Here is a 19,285-nt window from a genome sequence, read left to right as displayed (position 1 = left end):
GCCAAAATGAGAGAAAGAGTGCTTGAGATCCTAGGATATCTCACCATTTTTTCCAGTAAAACAGACTTTGCAACCAGCCAGATAATACCAGAGTGAGCAAATTAGCAGCAGAGGTTCTGTGAATGACTTCCTTAGAGAAGTATCAATGGTAACTGATAAGATTGATTAATCCAAGTACAATATTGATCAAGTGGAAGAAGAGTCAAATCACCCCCAGTGTTGTAGTACAAAAGCCACAATCACTAGTTCATCCAGCTTAAAGATTTTGTTGCCTGATACACAGACAAGACTCTCCGACTAAAAAGTCCATGTGAGCATTTGAAATAAGTTGGCCTTAGTACTTTATTTTCTAGCTATAAATAAGGTATGATGTCTGGAAATCATTGTATATTATTTAGTTTCTTTCCCAACTCTGCTGCTTGCAAAACAATGTAAAAACATCATTATTGTTAAGTTCACGGTGCTGTTAAAATTCTAGAGACAGCTTATTTAATTTGACAAACTGGCTTGTTAGGGGGCTCTGATCTGCATCCATTATATGAATTTTGTCAAAATAATTCCCTATGTCCGCCTGTGTCCGCATACATTATCAGTATGTAATAATGCATTCTGCCTGGTCTTCATTTTAATTAAATTAAATTGCAGTGGTTTGGAGTCCTGGAAGTTCAAGAAATCAGCCATCCGCCTTTAATAGCCCTGCTATAAACAATTCTATTTTTCTTCAAGGTTATTGGCAACAACAATTGCATAATTATTTAGTACAGTAGTTTGGCAAGAAAGAGTGGTGTTTCAGGGAGAACTAGACTTCCTAAAGGTTCACAATGCACACGAGTCTGTCTGAATTGTGTTAGAGAGAAACGGGAACGCTGATCGCAATAGGTGCTAAGCTACGGTTGCCTTGTGCACACAAAACATCCCTGAGAAGGATGCTTTAGTGTTCATAAATTTCTCTTCAGTAAAAACTAAGCAGGCTGGGAAGCAGAAATAGCATCTACTGAATATTTTAATAATAAATGGGCAGTGCTTTACAATTTGCCAAGTACTTTCACGTACATTATCTCATTTTAATCCTCATAACATTCCTGCCTGATAGGAATGGCATGATTAGTATGATCTTCATTTTACAGAGGGGAAAACTGAGGTTTGGAAAGATCAAGTGACTTGGCTAGAGTCCTTTTCAGAGCAGGGCTTCAAACTCCGTCTCCCAGTCCTGGGTTCTGTAGGCCTTTTACTGCCGCCTCCCTTCACTGAAGAGACGAACCCACCTCGCCGAGTACCCAATTCAACGCCCCAGTGGCTTCCTGTCCGAGAAGCTGGCCGAGATAACAATCTTTCATCATTTCTCTCCACTCATGAGTTCATAATTGTTAGCTGTGAGTGGGGTTTTTTATCCATTCAGCTTTATAGGCACAGCACCAAGGATATGAGTTTTTAAAGGACTTACAAAAATGTTTGCCTCCTGGAAAATAAATTTATTGGCCCCAAAATAGGAAAAGAAAGCCAGAAAATCAACATTAGTAAACGTTTAAATAAATGTCTGCAAAATGGAGCATGATGTCAGGTGGTAGACTGCAGCTCAGTTTTCACACTTACATATGAAATACGTTTAATGTTGGATATGGGTTGTGGGCTGTCTCCCTTCTAATATGTCTCATAAGGTGTGAGACAGCACCTCAAAAAGTGCCTAAAGCCCACCAGGATTTTTCAGTGACCCTGACTGAGACTCTCTCTGGTAAGCAGCCTGTGCCCATTTCTAACTGCTGGTCACGCCCATCGGTAGATTGTGAAATCCATTTGGTGAGTCAATCAAGTATTGTTTTAAGTGGAATAAAATGGAATGGAATGGAATCAGACAGAAATGAACAGAATCAAAAATAGCGGAACATAACGCTGTTAAGAGAGCATTGTCTGGAGAAAATTTGTTCCAATTATACTCATGTGTTTGTGTATGTCTCCCCATGTGAATGCTGGGTCACAATGGCATGGCTTTAGGGCGTAAGATTTGAAAGCTGTTGTTAAGATGATACATTCAAGATACAGAAAAATTAAATTTCCCAAGTCAGTATTTATGACTTTTCCTGCCTCCCAGTGCCCTCTACGAACTCGCGCCATGGCATTATTTAGCGAGAGAGAGAAAGAGGAAGTGGGGAGAGAGAGAGACCTCAGGATACTTTTCAGAGTAAAAGGGAATGCTGTTCATAATGGCATCAAAACAACACCATAACCACACACAGTTCCAAGGTGCATGGTACTTCTGTTTCAAGGCTATCCCTAGCTTCCGATCCTTATCTTTTTAATTCAGAGCAAAGAAAAGGTTATTTCTTTAGCATTTCAGAATTGTGGATGTTTCTCTTAATAACTATGACCTAGCATAGGGGGAAAAGCACTTACTTAAGAGTCACTGGGTTTGAGCTCTGGTTCTGCCATTTATTAACCAGATGACCTTGGACTAGTCTCTTCACTTATCTGAGTCTGTCATCTCATCTATCAAATGGTGGTACATGTATCTTCCTCCAGAGTTTTTGTGAGTCATCAAATTAGGTAATATACACCAAAAAATGTATTTAAATATTAGGTGTTATTCAAATGTAAGATGATAACTATTCTGACGAAGCCATGGGTGAAAGTTCCAGAAGACAGGTAACCCTTCAGGCTATGGCCTCTCTTACATAACAAATTATCCTGCCCTGTGTAATATCCGTCGATCCATAGTGCTTAGCAGATCACCTACCTGCCTGGCACAATACAGTGGCTCACTGAGGGTTTACTGAATTATTAGATAACAGCCCCTTTCATTCCATTACAATATTGTAGCTCTTTAATAATCACATTGTTTCAAAGGATAGAGTCCATTTTCAAGGTAAATGTATTTCCCAAAATCTCCCCAAAGAAAAATGCCTAAATACTGCTAGAGGATAGTAATCTTTTGTTTTATTTTGTGCTGGGTGGGGGAAGTGGAAGAAGAAGTTGTTCTTCATTTGTTTTTAATGCGCTAGAGAGAAACTGACTCTCTAGCCACTCTGACCTTCTTGAAGTCTTTCAAAGATTCCAAACCTCAAGGCCTTGCACTCATACTGTTCTCTCTGCCTAGAATGTTCTCCCCTATACCTCACAAGATAAACTCCTTCTGCGTAAGAAGGCTTTACCTTGCCTCTCCATTTTAACTTAAATTCTCTTGTTACACTCTCTCTCAATACACTGCATTTTCCCATTACAACATTTTCTGACTCCCCCACCCACATTTATGACCTATTTGCTTGTTTATTTGTTTATTGACTGGCTGAATTCTTTTAGTGAAGTTTATTTTCTCTCTCATGATGTTAAAGCCTCTGATGTTGCAAAGAGGTACAGCTTTGGGTATACACAGTTACTTTGGGATGACAGTTCATCATAACATTTATCACAATTTGTGTATGTGTGTGTGGGTGGCATTTGATTTTGTTTTATGTTTGTTTCTGTCACTAGAATGTGAGCTCCACTGAGGGGAGTTGTAGCTTGTTCTGTCTCGTTCATCCTCGTATCCCCATTAAATAGCACACATTTTGTGGATGACGGAACAAACAAATGAATAAGGACAGAGAATAAGTTTGATCCCTTGCCTACACAGTTGCCCCTCGAATGCTATAGTTTTGAATTGTGCCGGTCCACTTACAAGTGTATTTTTTTCAATAAATACTGTCAAAGTATTTTCCTTATTTTCTTAATAACATTTTCTTTTCTGAAGCTTACTTTATTGTAAGACTACAGTATATATTTATGCATACATTATACATATATAATATGTCTTCTTATTTATTATTCTATGTTTATATATTACACATATAGCATACAAAATAGGTCATCCATAAGGCTTCTGGTCAACAGTAGACTATTAGTAGTTTAGTTTTGGAGAATCAAATGTTCTACTCATATTTTCTTCTGTGTAGGGGTCCGTCGCCCCTAACCACCACGTTGTTGAAGGGCTAACTGCGGAATGGGACCGTGGGCCTGCCAAGGGAGAGGAGGGCATTGCCTAGGTACGCAGAGGCACTGGTCAATGCAGGTGTAAGCCGGTACATCCCCCTGCCTTGCATAGCACGTCATTCAGGTTCCAGGCTCGCCTTTATGCAGCTAGGCTTGGACAAAGCAGCCAGAAAAAAATTAGGTTTCAGAGCAGAGGGCTTCTTGGCAAAAGTGTTGTGTGATTACCTCCCTCCTGGATGCTTTTAACTTTTCCTACCTATACTATTCTCTTCATCTAGCGATCTCTTTTGTAGCACTGTCGTGTTTGAACCTTTTTTTTTTTTTGTAAACTAGTAGGGTACAGATCCTAAGTAAAGTATTACCAAATTAAATCCAGTGATTCATGTAAATGAGCATCACCAAGTAAAGTTTATTTTAGGACCAACAAAGATAGTTCAACACTGGGAAATCTATTGCTGTAATTCACCGCCTCAAATAGATTAAAAGAGAAAACTGTGACTATTTCTGTAAGTGCTGAAAGAATGGACGTATTTGTTGTTCTATTTAATGATTCCTTTTGGGTAAGAAGTTTTTTGATCTACCATTTAAATGTCATAAAGTTATTTTTAGATGTTCCTTGAGTTCATGAAGGTAACATGTAAATTTCTCACACTGACTATTAGACTACTTTTAATTATATATTGCCTTCGTTATGAATTCTGAAGCCTTAGCCTGAAGTTGTTGAATCGTCTGCTGAGCCCTGACATTACACTCTGCCTGGCACCGTGACAGCCTAGTCTCAGTTAAACAAGCAGGGTAGACCACGACCATTTCCCAGGCAGCCTGTTGCCTATCACATTTGATCGTCAACACCGAGTGGTGCAGGCCACTGATTCAGCTCCTGGCGCTCTGCTTCGTACTTTGCACATCAGCTTCATTGCATGGAGTCTTTACCTTGGCTACTTTATGTAAATATCCTATCCCAGCCCTTAGAGGTGAAAGTCGCAGCCACTCAATTGGGTGTCAGCAGCACTGTGGCCCTCAGCCTTCTTGCAGTGCCCACTTCATACAAATGCTGCTGCTATGATAAGTACAATGAGCATTCACTTGTTTTTCCAATGCCAAATGGCTTTGGGGGAGGAAGCTGCAAGTCTTTCTTTGTGAGCCTCTGTAATATTTGCAAGATGGCTAATAGTGAAATTGGAGGCACAATCCTGTAAGCAGAGGACAGAGTCCTCTGCAAAAGTAACAAGCCTATCTTGACGATGATTCTTGGTTAAGGAACATTACAGTAATAGCTCTGTGCAGAGGTGAGGGAGAGAATGCAGGAAGACAAATCCAGACGAAATTGAAGGCTGTCACAAGGGCGGCGGTCACATGGTTCAGAGAAAGCGTTCTGTCTTATTAATGGCTTTTTTCCAACTGCCTTCCCTATATATACACACCAACAGGAGACCCACTATGCCAGCCCCTGGGAAGCATAGTCCAGGACCCCCCTTTCCCACCTATCTCCACTCACTGCCAGACTAGGCTGTATTCTCTAGCTCCTCTGAAATGTGGATGCATAATTATTTCTATCTTTCCTATTACGCTATTCTTCCTAGTCCTCACTTCAGAGCACCAGAGGCTGAATCAGTGGCCTGCACCACTCAGTGTTGATGATCAAATGTGATAGGCAACAGGCTGCCTGGGAAATGGTCGTGGTCTACCCTGCTTGTTTAACTGAGACTAGGCTGTCACAGTGCCAGGCAGAGTGTAATGTCAGGGCTCAGCATTTTCAGTGCCAGCCCCTGAGTAGCCCCTCCCGCCCCCCCCCCCCATATTTGATTATATGAACGAGTAGGCATTCAGTGCATTACAGTCGGCTTCTCTGAGAGGAAGCCTGGGATTGGCTGGTACTGTATTTGGAAAGCAGCTCTACTCCATGGGGTGAAGTGTCTGCCCTTCTCATGAGCCGATTGGAAGCTCCAGGATTATGTTTCATTGGGCTGCTGTCAGAAAGAAACCTTGCCTTGTTACTCTGAGCAAGGAGCCACATACAAAAATACCCCAACACACAGCTATTCTCATTAAAGTCAGTTGGAATTCTGGACAAGTCTTAAGTATGAATTATAACTTTATTAGCTCATGGAGCTTTCTCACGAGAAAGTAAATCTAATAAAAATTAGAGGGAACTTATTAAGTGGCTGCCTTGGTGCTCTTTGCTATGACTTAAGGGCTAAGGTAGAATAATATAATTGCGGGGTTTGCAGCCAATGCGCTTTTTTGTTGTGGACTAGAGAGCAATTAAGAGAGCAGATATGAGGGGGTAAAAAGAGTTTGTCTCATTACCATTGCATCAAGAACTCTTTAATTGATACTTTATGTAAGCATTTCCTGCTGCAGAGTTGGGAAGATCTTTAGCTGTTACTAAGAGTGTAAAAGCAGGCCCCAAACTACCACCAGAAGTCACCAGGGCACAGGCCGATTCACAAAATTGCACCAATCACCTCCCGGAGGAGGGGTTGTAGGGGAGTTCACTAGGCTTACGAGGTACAAAAGGCAGATCCTGGCAATGGTAGGGAAGGAGTTGGTGGCTTTGAGGGAACTTGTAATCATTGTCACTCTGATTATTTATTAATCGAGACCGAAATGTTGGCAAGAGAAGCAGAAACTCTGCTATCCTGCCCACCAGCGTGACCCAAAGTGTGCTTTCTCACCACCCGAGTTTTCCAACACGAGATACAGTTCTGCCTTTGACTTTTTGGTTTGCTCCCCAACTTGAACCGAGCAAATGCAATCTTGGAAGAATGCACTTTAGAATCATAGAGTGTTAGTGCTGAAGGCGGATTATAAAAATGATCCAACACAGAGGTCTTTAACGTGAGATCTTCATTGTAGGAGGCCAGTGAATGCCCCCTCGAATTGCATATAAAATTTTGTGTACATATGTACTTTTCTAGGAAGAAGATCCATAACTTTTATGAAATTCATAACAAAAGGTTGCTTGACCCCAAAGGGTCTAAAAACTCCTAATTCTAGTCCATACTTTGCTCTCCCTCGCCCTTCCACACACACACGTTGTGGCCAGTGAAGAATCCAACTCTCAAAGATGGAGAATAATTTGCCCAAGACCACACAGCTAAGCTACTGGCAGAGCCAAAAGATGAAGTCTTTCCTGACTCTGGGTCTGAAACCAACTCTTTCCACTCTACCAGGTTATTTAGCAAGCACCAGAGCCATGATAATATGTCAAGGAGATTTCAGACAGCAATGTTTTGTGCGACAAGTGTAACCTGACCTAGATTCCCTTCGAGATCTTTTTCTCTGCTGCAAGTCTGTGTTTCCATCCAGCCACCTTAACAGAAAACAGCATCGACACAGATGATCCCAAACTAATTTCCATTTAGAAATTATTTCCATCTCATGATTAGTCTTTCCCATTCCCCATTGATCTTGCTTGCTAATGAGGCTCGGTTAGGGCTAATACTAAAATGAGTTTGCTTTCCACGAGCCTTGCACAGCTGATGGCGGGCTAGGAGGGCACCCCCATCAGGACCTGCTACAGAATTTGCAGGCCCCAACGGTCAATGACAATACAGGGCCTCTTGTTAAAAAATTATTAAGGATTTCAAGACAGTGACAGCATAACATTACACCAAGTGTGGGGCCCTTCTAACCATGGGCCCCCTGTGAGATTGCAGAGGTCAGAAACCAGGGAAGCTGGCCCTGAGCCCTCTTAAAGCTGTGGTGCAGCCTGGGACAAAGAGAAGCCAGTCTGATGTAAAGTTGGCTGCAGATGATCCACAAAGTTAGAGAGTTGTGTATTCATAATCATTAGGCCTTTTTGGCTTATCTGTGCATGTGCTCACGTGCGCGCACGTGCACACACACACGCACGCGCACACAGAAATCAGTCTGACTTAAAATACCATCTTTTCCCCTCATCTGGTGCCAAAAACCAAAACTCGCTTGCTTTAATTTTTCATCTGTGGGCCCACTGCGCTGGCATTGTTTAAGCACACATTTTCATTACCAGCTTCCATAACCAAATGGTAAAAGAAGGAATGAGTTCTTCAGGGGCATCTTAAGAATCAGGTGGAAGCACAGACTCGAAAGCAATGGCAGACAACCAGCCAGGGATATTTTAAGCTGCCAGAAAGGGGAAAAGAAGCTTCGGGGTATGCAGTGTAATGAGCCAATAATCTCAGCTTTTCAACATTATGAGGACAAAAAGCATTTTAAATTCAAGAATCAGAAAGCTGGGGTTCCAGTAGGTAAGCAGGTTTACCAACTGAGACAATGGCTGGCACTTGGTATACATGAGCTGTGCATATTTCAGTAGAGTTACCCAAGCTCCCACACTCCACACTTCCCGTTTTAGTGGCATACCAGGGTTCCGAGTTTAATGCACAACATCTGTGCTTCATAAGACTTGAAGCCAAATGTTGGGTGATGCCCCATTGGTTAGCTAGCTATATGCAGAAACCGAAATATAATGTGCACAACATGCAATTTACACTGGCAGCGCTTGCAACACTCTAAGCAAACTCAGACTTCTCGACAAACTGAAGGCCAGTTAGCGCAGGAGAAATATAAATTGGGTAAATTGATTTTTATCAGTCTCATGTACTCCGTTGTTGTCTAAGGTAGCCAGTACCCCAAGGCCAGTGTCCTAAGTGCATTTTGCATTCTAGAGAGACAAGAAACCAGGCCTCCCTGCACTTCTACAGCTTAAGCCCTCAGAGAGCTTATTTCTTCAGCTTTACAGCATGCCTCCAACCCAAAAGCCCCAACTAAAGCTTAATGTCTATAAACATATGGTACACACCTAATGACAGCACTCATTCACTCATTCCTCTCTTTATGCACTTTGCACTGACTGGTCACTTCTGGATGCCTCGTGCTATGCTAAGTGCTGTGCTGTAGTGAGCTGGGTGAAAGTCATTTGCAGTCAAATTTCAACCCAATTCAGAATTAAGTAGCAAATGCAATATCCACAGAATTACCAACCAGCATAAAAAGGAAACAAATGTTAAAAATTTTTTCTAATATGTTATTAACTCTTTGTTTGCAGTATCTGTGGGATATGAATATGAAACCTGCCCCAACTTTATTCTCTGGGAGAAAAGGACAGTCACCTTACAAGGTTTTGAGATGGATGCTTCTAACCTAGGAGGCTGGTCATTAAATAAGCATCATATTTTGAATCCTCAAAGTGGTAAGCAGCTTTTAAAATATTCATCAATGCTGTTTTCTTAATGCTATACACACTTATATACACATCTGTAATACATATTCATTGCAGAAAATTTGAAAAATTACAAGGAAAAAATTACCTGTAAGTTCACCACCTGGAGATGACTATGTTAGTTTATTTCCTTTCAAATACAACAATCTGATATCTAATTAGTTCTAGTATGGTGAGACTGCTTCATCACAAAGTTATATGAAACTGGGTTTTACTATCATTTTTATTCTATTCCAAGTGATTAATACGTTTATATGACATCATAATCAACATTTTATAAAAGTGGAATAATAATCGGCATATTTCATATAATCTAAGACACCATCAATTATAAGTATGCCATTATTTTATGGAAAATGCTGCTATTTAGACTATGACATGCATTAATTATAAGATACATGCTTATTTCGGCCCTGGCTGGTGTAGATCAGTGGATTGAGTGCAGGCCTGCAAACCAAAGTGTTGCTGGTTCGATTCCCAGTCAGGGCACATCCCTGGGTTGCCAGCCAGGTTCCCAGCAGGGGGCGCACGAGAGGCACCCACACATTGATGTTTCTTCTCTCCTTCCCTTCCCCCTCCCTAAAAATAAATAAACTCTTTTAAAAAAAGATACATACTTATTTCAGAAATGTTTGAATGTGAAGCAAAACGTGCACCTCAGAATTAAATAATCATCTATGTAATACAGTTCCAAAGGGTTTAGTGAACTCTCCTATTTTAAACACAGCAACTCTGCAAAGTGGCATTAACCTCATTTAAAAGATCAAGAGGCCGAGTCTTAGATGGTCATGTGACCTTCCCCAACGTTGCACAGTCAGTAAGTGGCTAAAGCCACGTGCTCTTTCTCCCACACCATTGTTGCTTATCCACATAAATGTCAACATAACCAATAAGAAGCTAGGAGTAAAGGGACAGTGATGGGTAAAAGAAGAGAAGAGGTAGGAGGGAAAGAGTGCTGTCCTGGACCTCGCTTACTTTTAAGGCTCCTAAGTCCCAGACTTAGGAAAAGGGGAAAAGGCAATGAGAACAAGACACTCGCATTTTCAGCCTCTGCCTTCCTTGAACCACATTTCCTGCTGTCACTTTCTCCTAGTTTATAACAGAAATGTTAAGTAAATCAGGAGAAGGGACCGCAGGTGGCCCTTGCGCCCATATGTCTGTCACACAAACTGATTTTACTACCCTGGGCATAAATGCTTCTAATCAGTTCCTCCACCTCCCTTTGCGCCCTACTGGGAAACCAGTCATTGGTGCTCCTGTCCAGCTTTCATTTGAACATCTGCTGGTAAGTTTTCACGATGAAATCACATTCCTTTCATTCTAAAGAGGCAGGTTCTGAGCAACCTTTAGTAGAACACGTACTTTGGGTTATTTGTCCAGGACTGGGGATGTCAACGTATTGAGGCAGATACACTCTTGCATCCAACCGTCCTTGTATCCATATTACCTTTGTAGAACAACTGGCTAACATCTGGTTCTCTTACAAGGCCATGAATTGACCAAGGCTAAGAGATCCATTTAATAATCAAACCTATGATCTTCCTTCGTTTGCACCACAGTTGGATCAGCCAAGCCAAACAGCCAACATAGGCTGGGAAATTTTGATTGGCAAAGCCAACCAAGTTCGCTTCAACCATAAAATGAGACCACCTCCCACAGTCCCAGTGTGAGATCCTGAAGGTGAAAGGGTCCATTGTTTTATGCCCCTGCTATACCTCCTTCTCCCCTTTCAAGGAAGATTCAAAAATCCTATTTCAGATTTTTTATTTTTTTAAGAGCAAAGATTCAGGCACATATAAAATGTCAGCTTCTTTTCCATTGTCAAAAGGAGAATCACAGTTTTAAAAGTACAAAAACGAAAGGGCAGATGCCACTTATTAAATTATTAGGTTTTTTTGTTTTGATTTGAAAGAGTTTGACATTTGAAGCAGCCGTTTCTTTTCCACTCACTTTTATTGGCTTGTATAGATTGTCTCTTTCCAATGCTTGTCATTGACATTAAACACAAAATGGGAAATGACCTCAATCGAGCCAGCCCCCAGCTGTGTGCTCCCAGTCCTGTAGCCTCTTACCATTTGTTTCCCACAGGCTTAAAAATCCAGAACAGAGGGGAGCCATTCAGAAAGTTGGGTTCGGGCCCCCTCCCTTTTCCACAAATGTATTCTCTATACCCCTTATTTGCCAATAATGAGTTTTTAGCTAACAGGTACCAATTTATTTCTGAGAATCTTTTTAACAGCTTTATTGAAGTATACTTTATACACCATAAACTTCACCCATTTTAAGTGTGCACTTCAGTGATTTTTAGTAAAAACGAAAACAGAAATGTTAAATAAAGTAGAGTTCTGCAGTCATCACAACACCATTTCAATATTTTTATCACCCCAAAAGGATCCCTGTGCTCATCCCAGCCCTACTAAATCTGCTTTCTGTCTCTTTCTGAGAATTTCATTCTGAGAAAGACACCTTACTTTAGTTTGTTTTCTTTTTTAAGGAACATTGATTCATTTTGTCATCTCAGTTGTAGGCACATTGTTTTTCTAACCCCAAACAGATAACTTGCCAGGAACAGATCTGAAAGCAGCTCTGCCACTGCCTTTCAGCCTGACCTTGGACTCAAACACGTCTCTTGGGACGTTTTCAAAGTCTAAATCCCACCCACGAAGGCACTTTTAGAAGCAGAAATGATAAGTGTGAGGGAACAGCTTTGGGAAGACCAATTTAGAAAGCAGTGCTCTTTCCCCCTTAGGTCAGACAGTCCTTTCTGACTGATTAAGGCAAGGGCGTCATCTCTCCGAATTCCCTCACTCCGCTTCTTTCTGGAAAAGGCATAACTCTGTAGGCACCCTCCCTTTTTGATCTGAGACAGATAGCAGATTAGAAACAAGAATCTATCTTCCCCCAGTTTCCTCTCACTGGTTAAAAAGACACCTGTAATTAGATTGGATGTCTGCTGCCATTCAATTCTTCAGTTTCTCTTTGGCTCCACAATCATCATGCAGTGGGTGGTTTCTAGCAGGCAGTGTTTTCAGATCATTTGTCATTTCTGTTGCAGCAATTATATTTACCTGACAATTAACCATTGCTTGCGGAGAATTGTTTCCAAATAGTATGCCTGGTACATATATCTGGTTCCTACTTTCACTGAGATACACACCACGAACTTGTGTTTTTTAATATTATTCTTTCGAAATACATCTTCTCAGTGATTACAGAGATTGCATATTGTTTCCTTTTAAGATAAATCAGTTCTTTAAAATTATGTGAAATAAAAATGTGTACATGAGTCATCCTATTACAGAGCTAAGCTATTTGTTATAGTATATATATCTTTATATCAAATGTATCCCCTAGTGTTTCCCGCCAGTTGAGTGTTAAAAATTATTCCAAAGAACAATCCAGAGTACTAATTGCATCTTGTCATCTGTCTGAAATGGATGAAGAATGTCCTTTAACTTGGCCTCCAAGATAGGCCAGTAGTGTGTCAACAAATGGTTTTACTGGGAGGGGAAGTAAATTCGCATTGATCACACTGGCATATCTCCCAGTTTGTGTTTATATCCTCTCAGTCAAGTCCTAAGAGAAGGGTGTATTGTGTCCCTTGTTGTTCATAAGTCTGAAAAATGGTTTCTTCTTTGAAATCAGCATAAAGCACCACCCACTGGCTTCCAGGGGGAATTTTTATTTCAAATTTATTTATAAGCTTCAAAAGAAGTTCTGAGCAAGGTAGCAGTAGGATATGAGTAGTGTGTTTAAAAGTATGCTTAACTTATTACACAGCAGACTTGGCTTTTGGGGCAGAGAAAAGAGAAACTTAGGAGAGAAAATGTGCAGTAGGCTCCATCCAGTGGGGTTTCTTTGTCGACTGTAAATAAACAAGACACCCAATCCTTAGCAGGAAGTTGGCCTTCATGTAAGTAATGCGTGTTGTCCTAGGATCATTTGATTCTGTTTTCCAAACGAGCATTTATGGCAGAATAAACTGGAAGGGAGGCAGCAGTAATTGGTCAAGATTTCCAGGAACATAAACAAAATATTTTCAAAGCAACCTTTTGCAGAAGAATTGGTGTTAAATCATTGTTGCTAGATGGTATGCCCTGGTTCTATGTAATGGAAGGTTAAACAGATTCTTGAAACAACAAAAACACCCTTCAAAATGATCTATTTTTCCAGGGCAATACAAAAGGGGTTTGCCCATTTTTGTTTTGATTGCTTCAGCTTTAAACAGGAATGGTAATTTCAGTACACGGGCACTTTAGTACCTTGCATGAAAGCAAGACATCAATTGTTGAGATGTAATCAGAAAGTACATTGCCTTATGTTTTATTTCCTTTAATCATTCTTCTTCTTTGATGGAGTGCTGGGCTTTTTAATAGAAAAGGGGAGGTTTAGAATTGCAGGCTTAGAAGAATGGTTTAAAATAGCCATCTTTAGTTTTTAAATTGCCAGGAGCCTGGTAATCACATGTCATTTTGAAGGTAATTGTTAACTATACCGTTACATTGATATTAAAAAAAATGGAGATCTACCTGTGAAAATAGATGTTAATAGCAAATCTGATATTTCCAAGCCAATAATTGGAAATATTCTTGAATGATATACCCTATAGTGCATTGCTGAAATACTGACATGCTAAACAGTTGGTTTTCTCATTTATTAGAGCACTTAGTCTCATCGGTAGGATTTTCAGGAGGTGACCATTGGGAGATCTCTTTTCACTGATGTTGTACAACTGTCACTCCAGTTCTCATTCACTGTCTCCCAATTCATTTAAATTACAGTATCGATCACACTGCAATTAAGTGTTTTGGGGAAATGAGATTCAGTCCTATTAATCTTACTTAATTAACTATTCTAAATCTTAAGAAAATTTTTACTGCCTAATAACGTTATTAATAAAATTAATAAAGTAGTGATCTTCAAGATATCTTGTAGTTCTGCAATAAAAGACTAATTTGTTGGGACATAAACTCATAACCGCTCCTGCAGATCATATGTTGAAAGAAGTACCCAGAAATCACCTTGGGAGGGAAAGTAAAAATACTTAGCTATGAAATCTAAAGGCTGTACGATGCATGGCGTTTCTGTTTTCTGGAAGGCCCTTTCCAGGTACGTGTTTGGTGCCATGGTGTTGTACCTGTTTTAGCCTCCTCCTTATTTTTGCCAACAATGTTCCTCTTTCAGAGCGATCAATAGTTTCTGTTGTAGCACTATGGGATCAAATGTTGGAAGAAAACTGAGGAAGACATTTTAGGAAATGTTCAGGGAGAGTAACAGGGAGTCCAAGGAAATAGATAGCAGGAGTCATGGGAGAAAAAATAAAACTGTACAAAATAACTGCATTCATTCATTTGCTGTCAGTTACTTCAGTCTGACACATTGGTATGCCTCTCACAATGCGGATGCTTTACCTGCCCTGGCTCATTCTGAGCAGACTTGAGCTATTTATTTAGCACAACAGCACCTGTTCCTTGGATTATCTGCCCAGGCTTAGCAGCTTTGCAAAATCACTGGGATTTGGACAAGGAAACTAGAAGAGACTCAAAGTCTCTTTTCAACATTTACCGAGCACTTATAATGACTTGGCCACAGGGATTGGCACTAAAATGCACAAAGGAGTAAGACTGAGTGTCTGCCTTCAAGGAGCTCATGTTCTAATGGGGAAGGTAGAGGGAGTAGCGAACAATGCATCCCGCAGTGGGATAAGTAATGATAGAGCTGTGCAAAACAAGCTGTGGGCACACAGATAAGGAAGTAACTAATCTTGCCTGGGTGGAACACTGAGGGAGAACTGAGCTGAGTTCTGAAGGATCGGTTAGAGTTCCCCAAGCAGACAAGATAAGGAGGGCATTCAAAATAGAGGGAACGGCCCGTGCAAAAGCAGAGAGGAATGAGAGTAACTGTAAATAGTCCACCAGAGCTAAAACTCAGCATCCAAATGACAGAGCGATGAGAGGAGAGACTAAAGAAATAGGCAAAGGCCAAGTCATGAAAGACTTTGTATGCCTTAACAATAAGGAATATGCCCTTCATCTCATAGAGGATGTGAACCTATTGAAGAGTTGTAAGCCACATGCTGAAACAATCTCTGGCAGGCATGTGGGTGATGGTTTAGAGATAGGTACACATGGAGACAAGGTGACCAAAAAGTTAAGAAACACCAAACTAAAACATAGTGGTACCAGTGGAGGCCCCAAAACTGGTTCAACATATTTTAAGAGATAGACCAACTGAGGGGGTTATATTAGCTTTAGAAAATGAGGAAAAGAAGAGCCACAGTGATGCCCACATTTGCACCTTAGGTAAATACATGCACGGTGATAGCGCTTATAAGATGATGAGGGAGCACGGCAGGAAGAGCAGGGTTTGGTGAGGGGTGCAAAAATAATGAGTTTGGTTTGAAACGTGTTGAGTTTGAGGTACCTGTGGGGTCCAAGTAAAAAGATATCGTAGGTAATTGCGTGTCAGGTGAGAACTCTGGACAGGAGAAAATTTTAGCACATCGAGATGGGAGTTAAAGCTGTGAGAATGGACGAGATTGCCCAAAGAGAATGATTACACAGTCTTTTCTAGCATTTTCATAAGTCAGTATCTCTATTTCCTGCACTGATGATAGTGAGATATGGTCCAAAAGAGTGGAAAATTCAAGTCCCATTCTTATATCTTTCAAGTGCATTCTAGCGATATGATTTCTTTTCACAGAAGCAGATTACCTTCCTGATTGTGTTTTGCTAAGGTTCATATTAAAATTGACTGATATTCCCTTTTCAGGAAGCAGCTGCGTAGTGAGGGTAATTTGAAGGCAGACATCTATGTGCCAGGTATCAGGAGAGAGTCAGCTAGAGATGAAAAATAAGCCACAGATGATTCGCAGAGGCTAAAATGAACAGGACATCATTAAAAGTTAGTTATCAGATTTTTTTTATTGAGGTACTCAGAATCAGCATTAAAGGGACTGGGTGTATTAACCCATTGCACAGATGGACAAACCGAGGCAAAGCGTCATGGTACTCTTTGTGGTGGCTGTGCAGTTAAACAAAACCAAGGGCAGTGTGTTGCACTCTCAAGTTCTTTGATGCCAATGCCAAAGCTCCTTCTTGCTTCGAACAATGAGAGAAAAGTTAAAATGTTTCTGAGAATGTTGTGTGGTAATTGCTTTTGTTTTATTCTCTCTTTTTTTCTTGCATCTAGGTATCATACATAAAGGGAATGGAGAAAATATGTTTATTTCCCAGCAGCCCCCGGTCATATCAACCATAATGGGTAATGGGCACCAACGGAGCGTAGCCTGTACTAACTGCAATGGCCCAGCCCACAACAACAAACTCTTTGCTCCTGTGGCCTTGGCTTCTGGCCCTGATGGTAGTGTGTATGTTGGCGACTTCAATTTCGTAAGGCGAATATTTCCCTCAGGAAACTCTGTTAGTATTTTGGAATTAAGGTAAGTGTCTTCTAACCTCTATGCTTAGTGGATAAGGAAAAAACAAGAATGAGGTAACATAAAGAGACAAGGCTTTGCCAGAAGGAGCGGGACATACAGATGCCCACATTATACCACTGAACTAAGATGCAGGGATTAGGGACAAAGGGCATAGGTCGGCATGCCTACTCCTCCTACTTGAAGGGGACTTTGAGCACTGCTTTGGAGAACCAGGAAGTGTTGACATCCCTGTATGTGTGGCTTTCCCTGTGTGCACTGCCATCACCAACATGGATCTCAATACTTCCGAGTGCTCAGGTAAGTCACTCAACCCCCTCTGGCCACTATAAAGACTGATCGAAAATATCTATTCCGTTCTAGCACACAGAGGCACTACCAGATCTGAAAGGCTGAACTTTCTGTTCTTCAGGTGCAATCTTTTGAAGTGGTCACTTCATATAAAAGAAAATGGAAGTCTGTGTTTGTGTGGCATGATATAAAAGGAAGAATGAGGTTTTTAGCCTTAAAAGCTGTATCCCTTCAGGGAAAAAAAATGATTAAAGCCTTCATCTTTAGACTTTCTTACTCTGTTCTAGGAATTTTCTTGAGAGTGCAAAGTATTCTGAAATACCTTGAAAGGAATTCATATCTTTCGGTATTTCATGTTCTGAAGTTACACAAAGATTACAACTAAGTAAACCATGGTTTAATCAGCATTATTTATCCTTTTCTGAGGCTAGCAGACACAAATATATGCCCTCTGGAGTCCTAGAAAAGGCAAGCATCCACCTCCAACCCAGCAGGGATAAGCAGACCTATTTCTTTTCCCATGAGTAAATTGCTAGAGTCTTCCTCGTTGTTGGTTATGGCAGCCGTATCTTTCACACATGGCTTTGGAACATTAGGCTGAAAGTTTCTCTGTGTTCTGGAAGATTTTGATGCTGTAATATATTTTGATCCTATACGCTAATGCATAAAACAAGTGTTGCCTCAGGCATCACCTCATTGACCCGAAAAGCCTTGGGTCATTTCCAGTTATCACTTATGTTCACACGAGCATGGAAATTTGAATATATTTGGACATTCCTCGAAATTTTCCAGATTCTTGTGCTTGCTTTGGAATCCACCTCCTTTGTGTCAGACTGAGTCAGTCCTTCACACCTAGCTAAGGAAATCTTCTGGTCCCATGCCCCCATCTATTTTTCACATTAATTCACTCCAGTTTTAATACATTCCTTAATTATAATTGCAAACGCTGTCATAGAGAAGAAAGCTGTTAAATCCCTTGGCTAATAAAAAATAGACTGTAAAATTAAGATTTTATAAAGATAAAGCACATCTAGAGAGTCTAGAGAAGTGCTAATTCATACCACCCTGCCCTAATCAAATGTTCGTGTACCTCAGGATGTCACACCTCACAGGGACTTGTCATTTCCAGCAGTATATCTCTCTGGGCAGCTACTTACTGGAAAGTCAATGAGAAAGGCCAGGATGGTTGTATGCCTGGGTTTGGAAATGATTTATACAACATTCTGATTGTCTTCAAAATCCTAGGGATGCTCTGTCTACTTGATGCCAGACATGGATGGAACACTGAACAATTCACTCACCATCTGAAAGTCTGCAGTCGTGCAGATATGGGCTGCCAGGTAGACAGAGACCTTGTCTCACTGAGCCTATATAGCGAACCTTATAATGCTAATCCAATATAGCCAACTCCTCAAGATAAAAAATGTAGGATTATCTACAAAAACAAAGAAAATATTACTATAAGAAAACCCAGCTAAGTTTAGTCCTCTTTATTGTAATTTAAATGCAAATTTACCTAAGGTGGAACAATCGTCATTCACTGATGAGAGTCTCCCTTGGTCAAGGATCCTTAACAGTTCACACATTTGCATTTTAGTCCAAAGCACCTTATGACCTTCAGTACAAAGTCATTTGAAGAATAAAACAGAATAACTTGGACCCTAATTGCAAAGTGATTTTCTCAGTATAAAGAAAAATTAGATTCTGACAGTATGAAGTATTGTGCAATCTCTTTGTTCAGTCTTACACCTCAGCACTGTTTTCTCTCATTGTCATAGCTCTTCATACACATAGGCATGCGCACACGGTGAGCTCACACACCCAGGCTCTCTCACTTAGCCCGAGTCTCCCCGAGCCGGCTGTTCCGAGCTAACGTCCCTTAGAGCAGCTTTTCTCTCTTTTTTGTTTATTGTTGGTCAATTACAGTTGTCCCAATTCTATGCCTCCACCCCCCCGCCCCTCCCTTGCTCTTCCCTGCCCCGCCCACCCCCCTTTAGTTAGTCCCCACTATGTTGTCCGTTACCATGAGTCCTTTATACATGTTCCTTAAAGCAGCTCTTCTTAACATTTTTTAAAAAATACTCTCAGGCCCCTTTGAGAATTGACAGGGGTGAGCAAAAATAGGTTTATACTTGTTTGCATGGAAAAATATATAATACAAGAATAAATAATAATGTGAGAACAATCTCTGTGTTTTGTATACCCAGCTGCAAAACTACTTTTGCCTCGCCCCTGTATTGAAGGCTGTGTATGGCCACTTCCCCAGAAAAAATCAAATTCACACAAAATTATACATATAATTTCAGGGACTCATGTATTTCCCCTCACTCCCTGCATTCCCCCCTCCCAGCAATCTACCTTCGTGGTTGAAGCCCTTTCATAGA

General features: G+C 40.7%; 1 protein-coding gene across 1 annotated transcript in view; it reads left to right on the top strand.

Annotated features, from left to right (window-relative positions):
- TENM1 (teneurin transmembrane protein 1) overlaps window positions 1–19,285 on the top strand; it is a 368,853-nt gene that overhangs the window by 238,495 nt on the left and 111,073 nt on the right. The window contains exons 15-16 of the mRNA XM_054576998.1: window positions 8,999–9,142; window positions 16,364–16,613. Of these exons, the coding sequence (XP_054432973.1) occupies window positions 8,999–9,142; window positions 16,364–16,613 (394 nt within the window). The remainder of the gene's footprint in view (window positions 1–8,998; window positions 9,143–16,363; window positions 16,614–19,285) is intronic.

The sequence above is a fragment of the Pteronotus mesoamericanus genome, unplaced genomic scaffold (genome assembly GCF_021234165.1).
Source record: "Pteronotus mesoamericanus isolate MK-2021 breed Mesoamerican mustached bat unplaced genomic scaffold, CSHL_Meso_final contig_40, whole genome shotgun sequence".
Classification (NCBI taxonomy): Eukaryota; Metazoa; Chordata; class Mammalia; order Chiroptera; family Mormoopidae; genus Pteronotus; species Pteronotus mesoamericanus.
The sequence above is the reverse complement of the archived record's forward strand: the minus strand, read 5'-3'. Positions and strand labels throughout refer to the sequence as shown.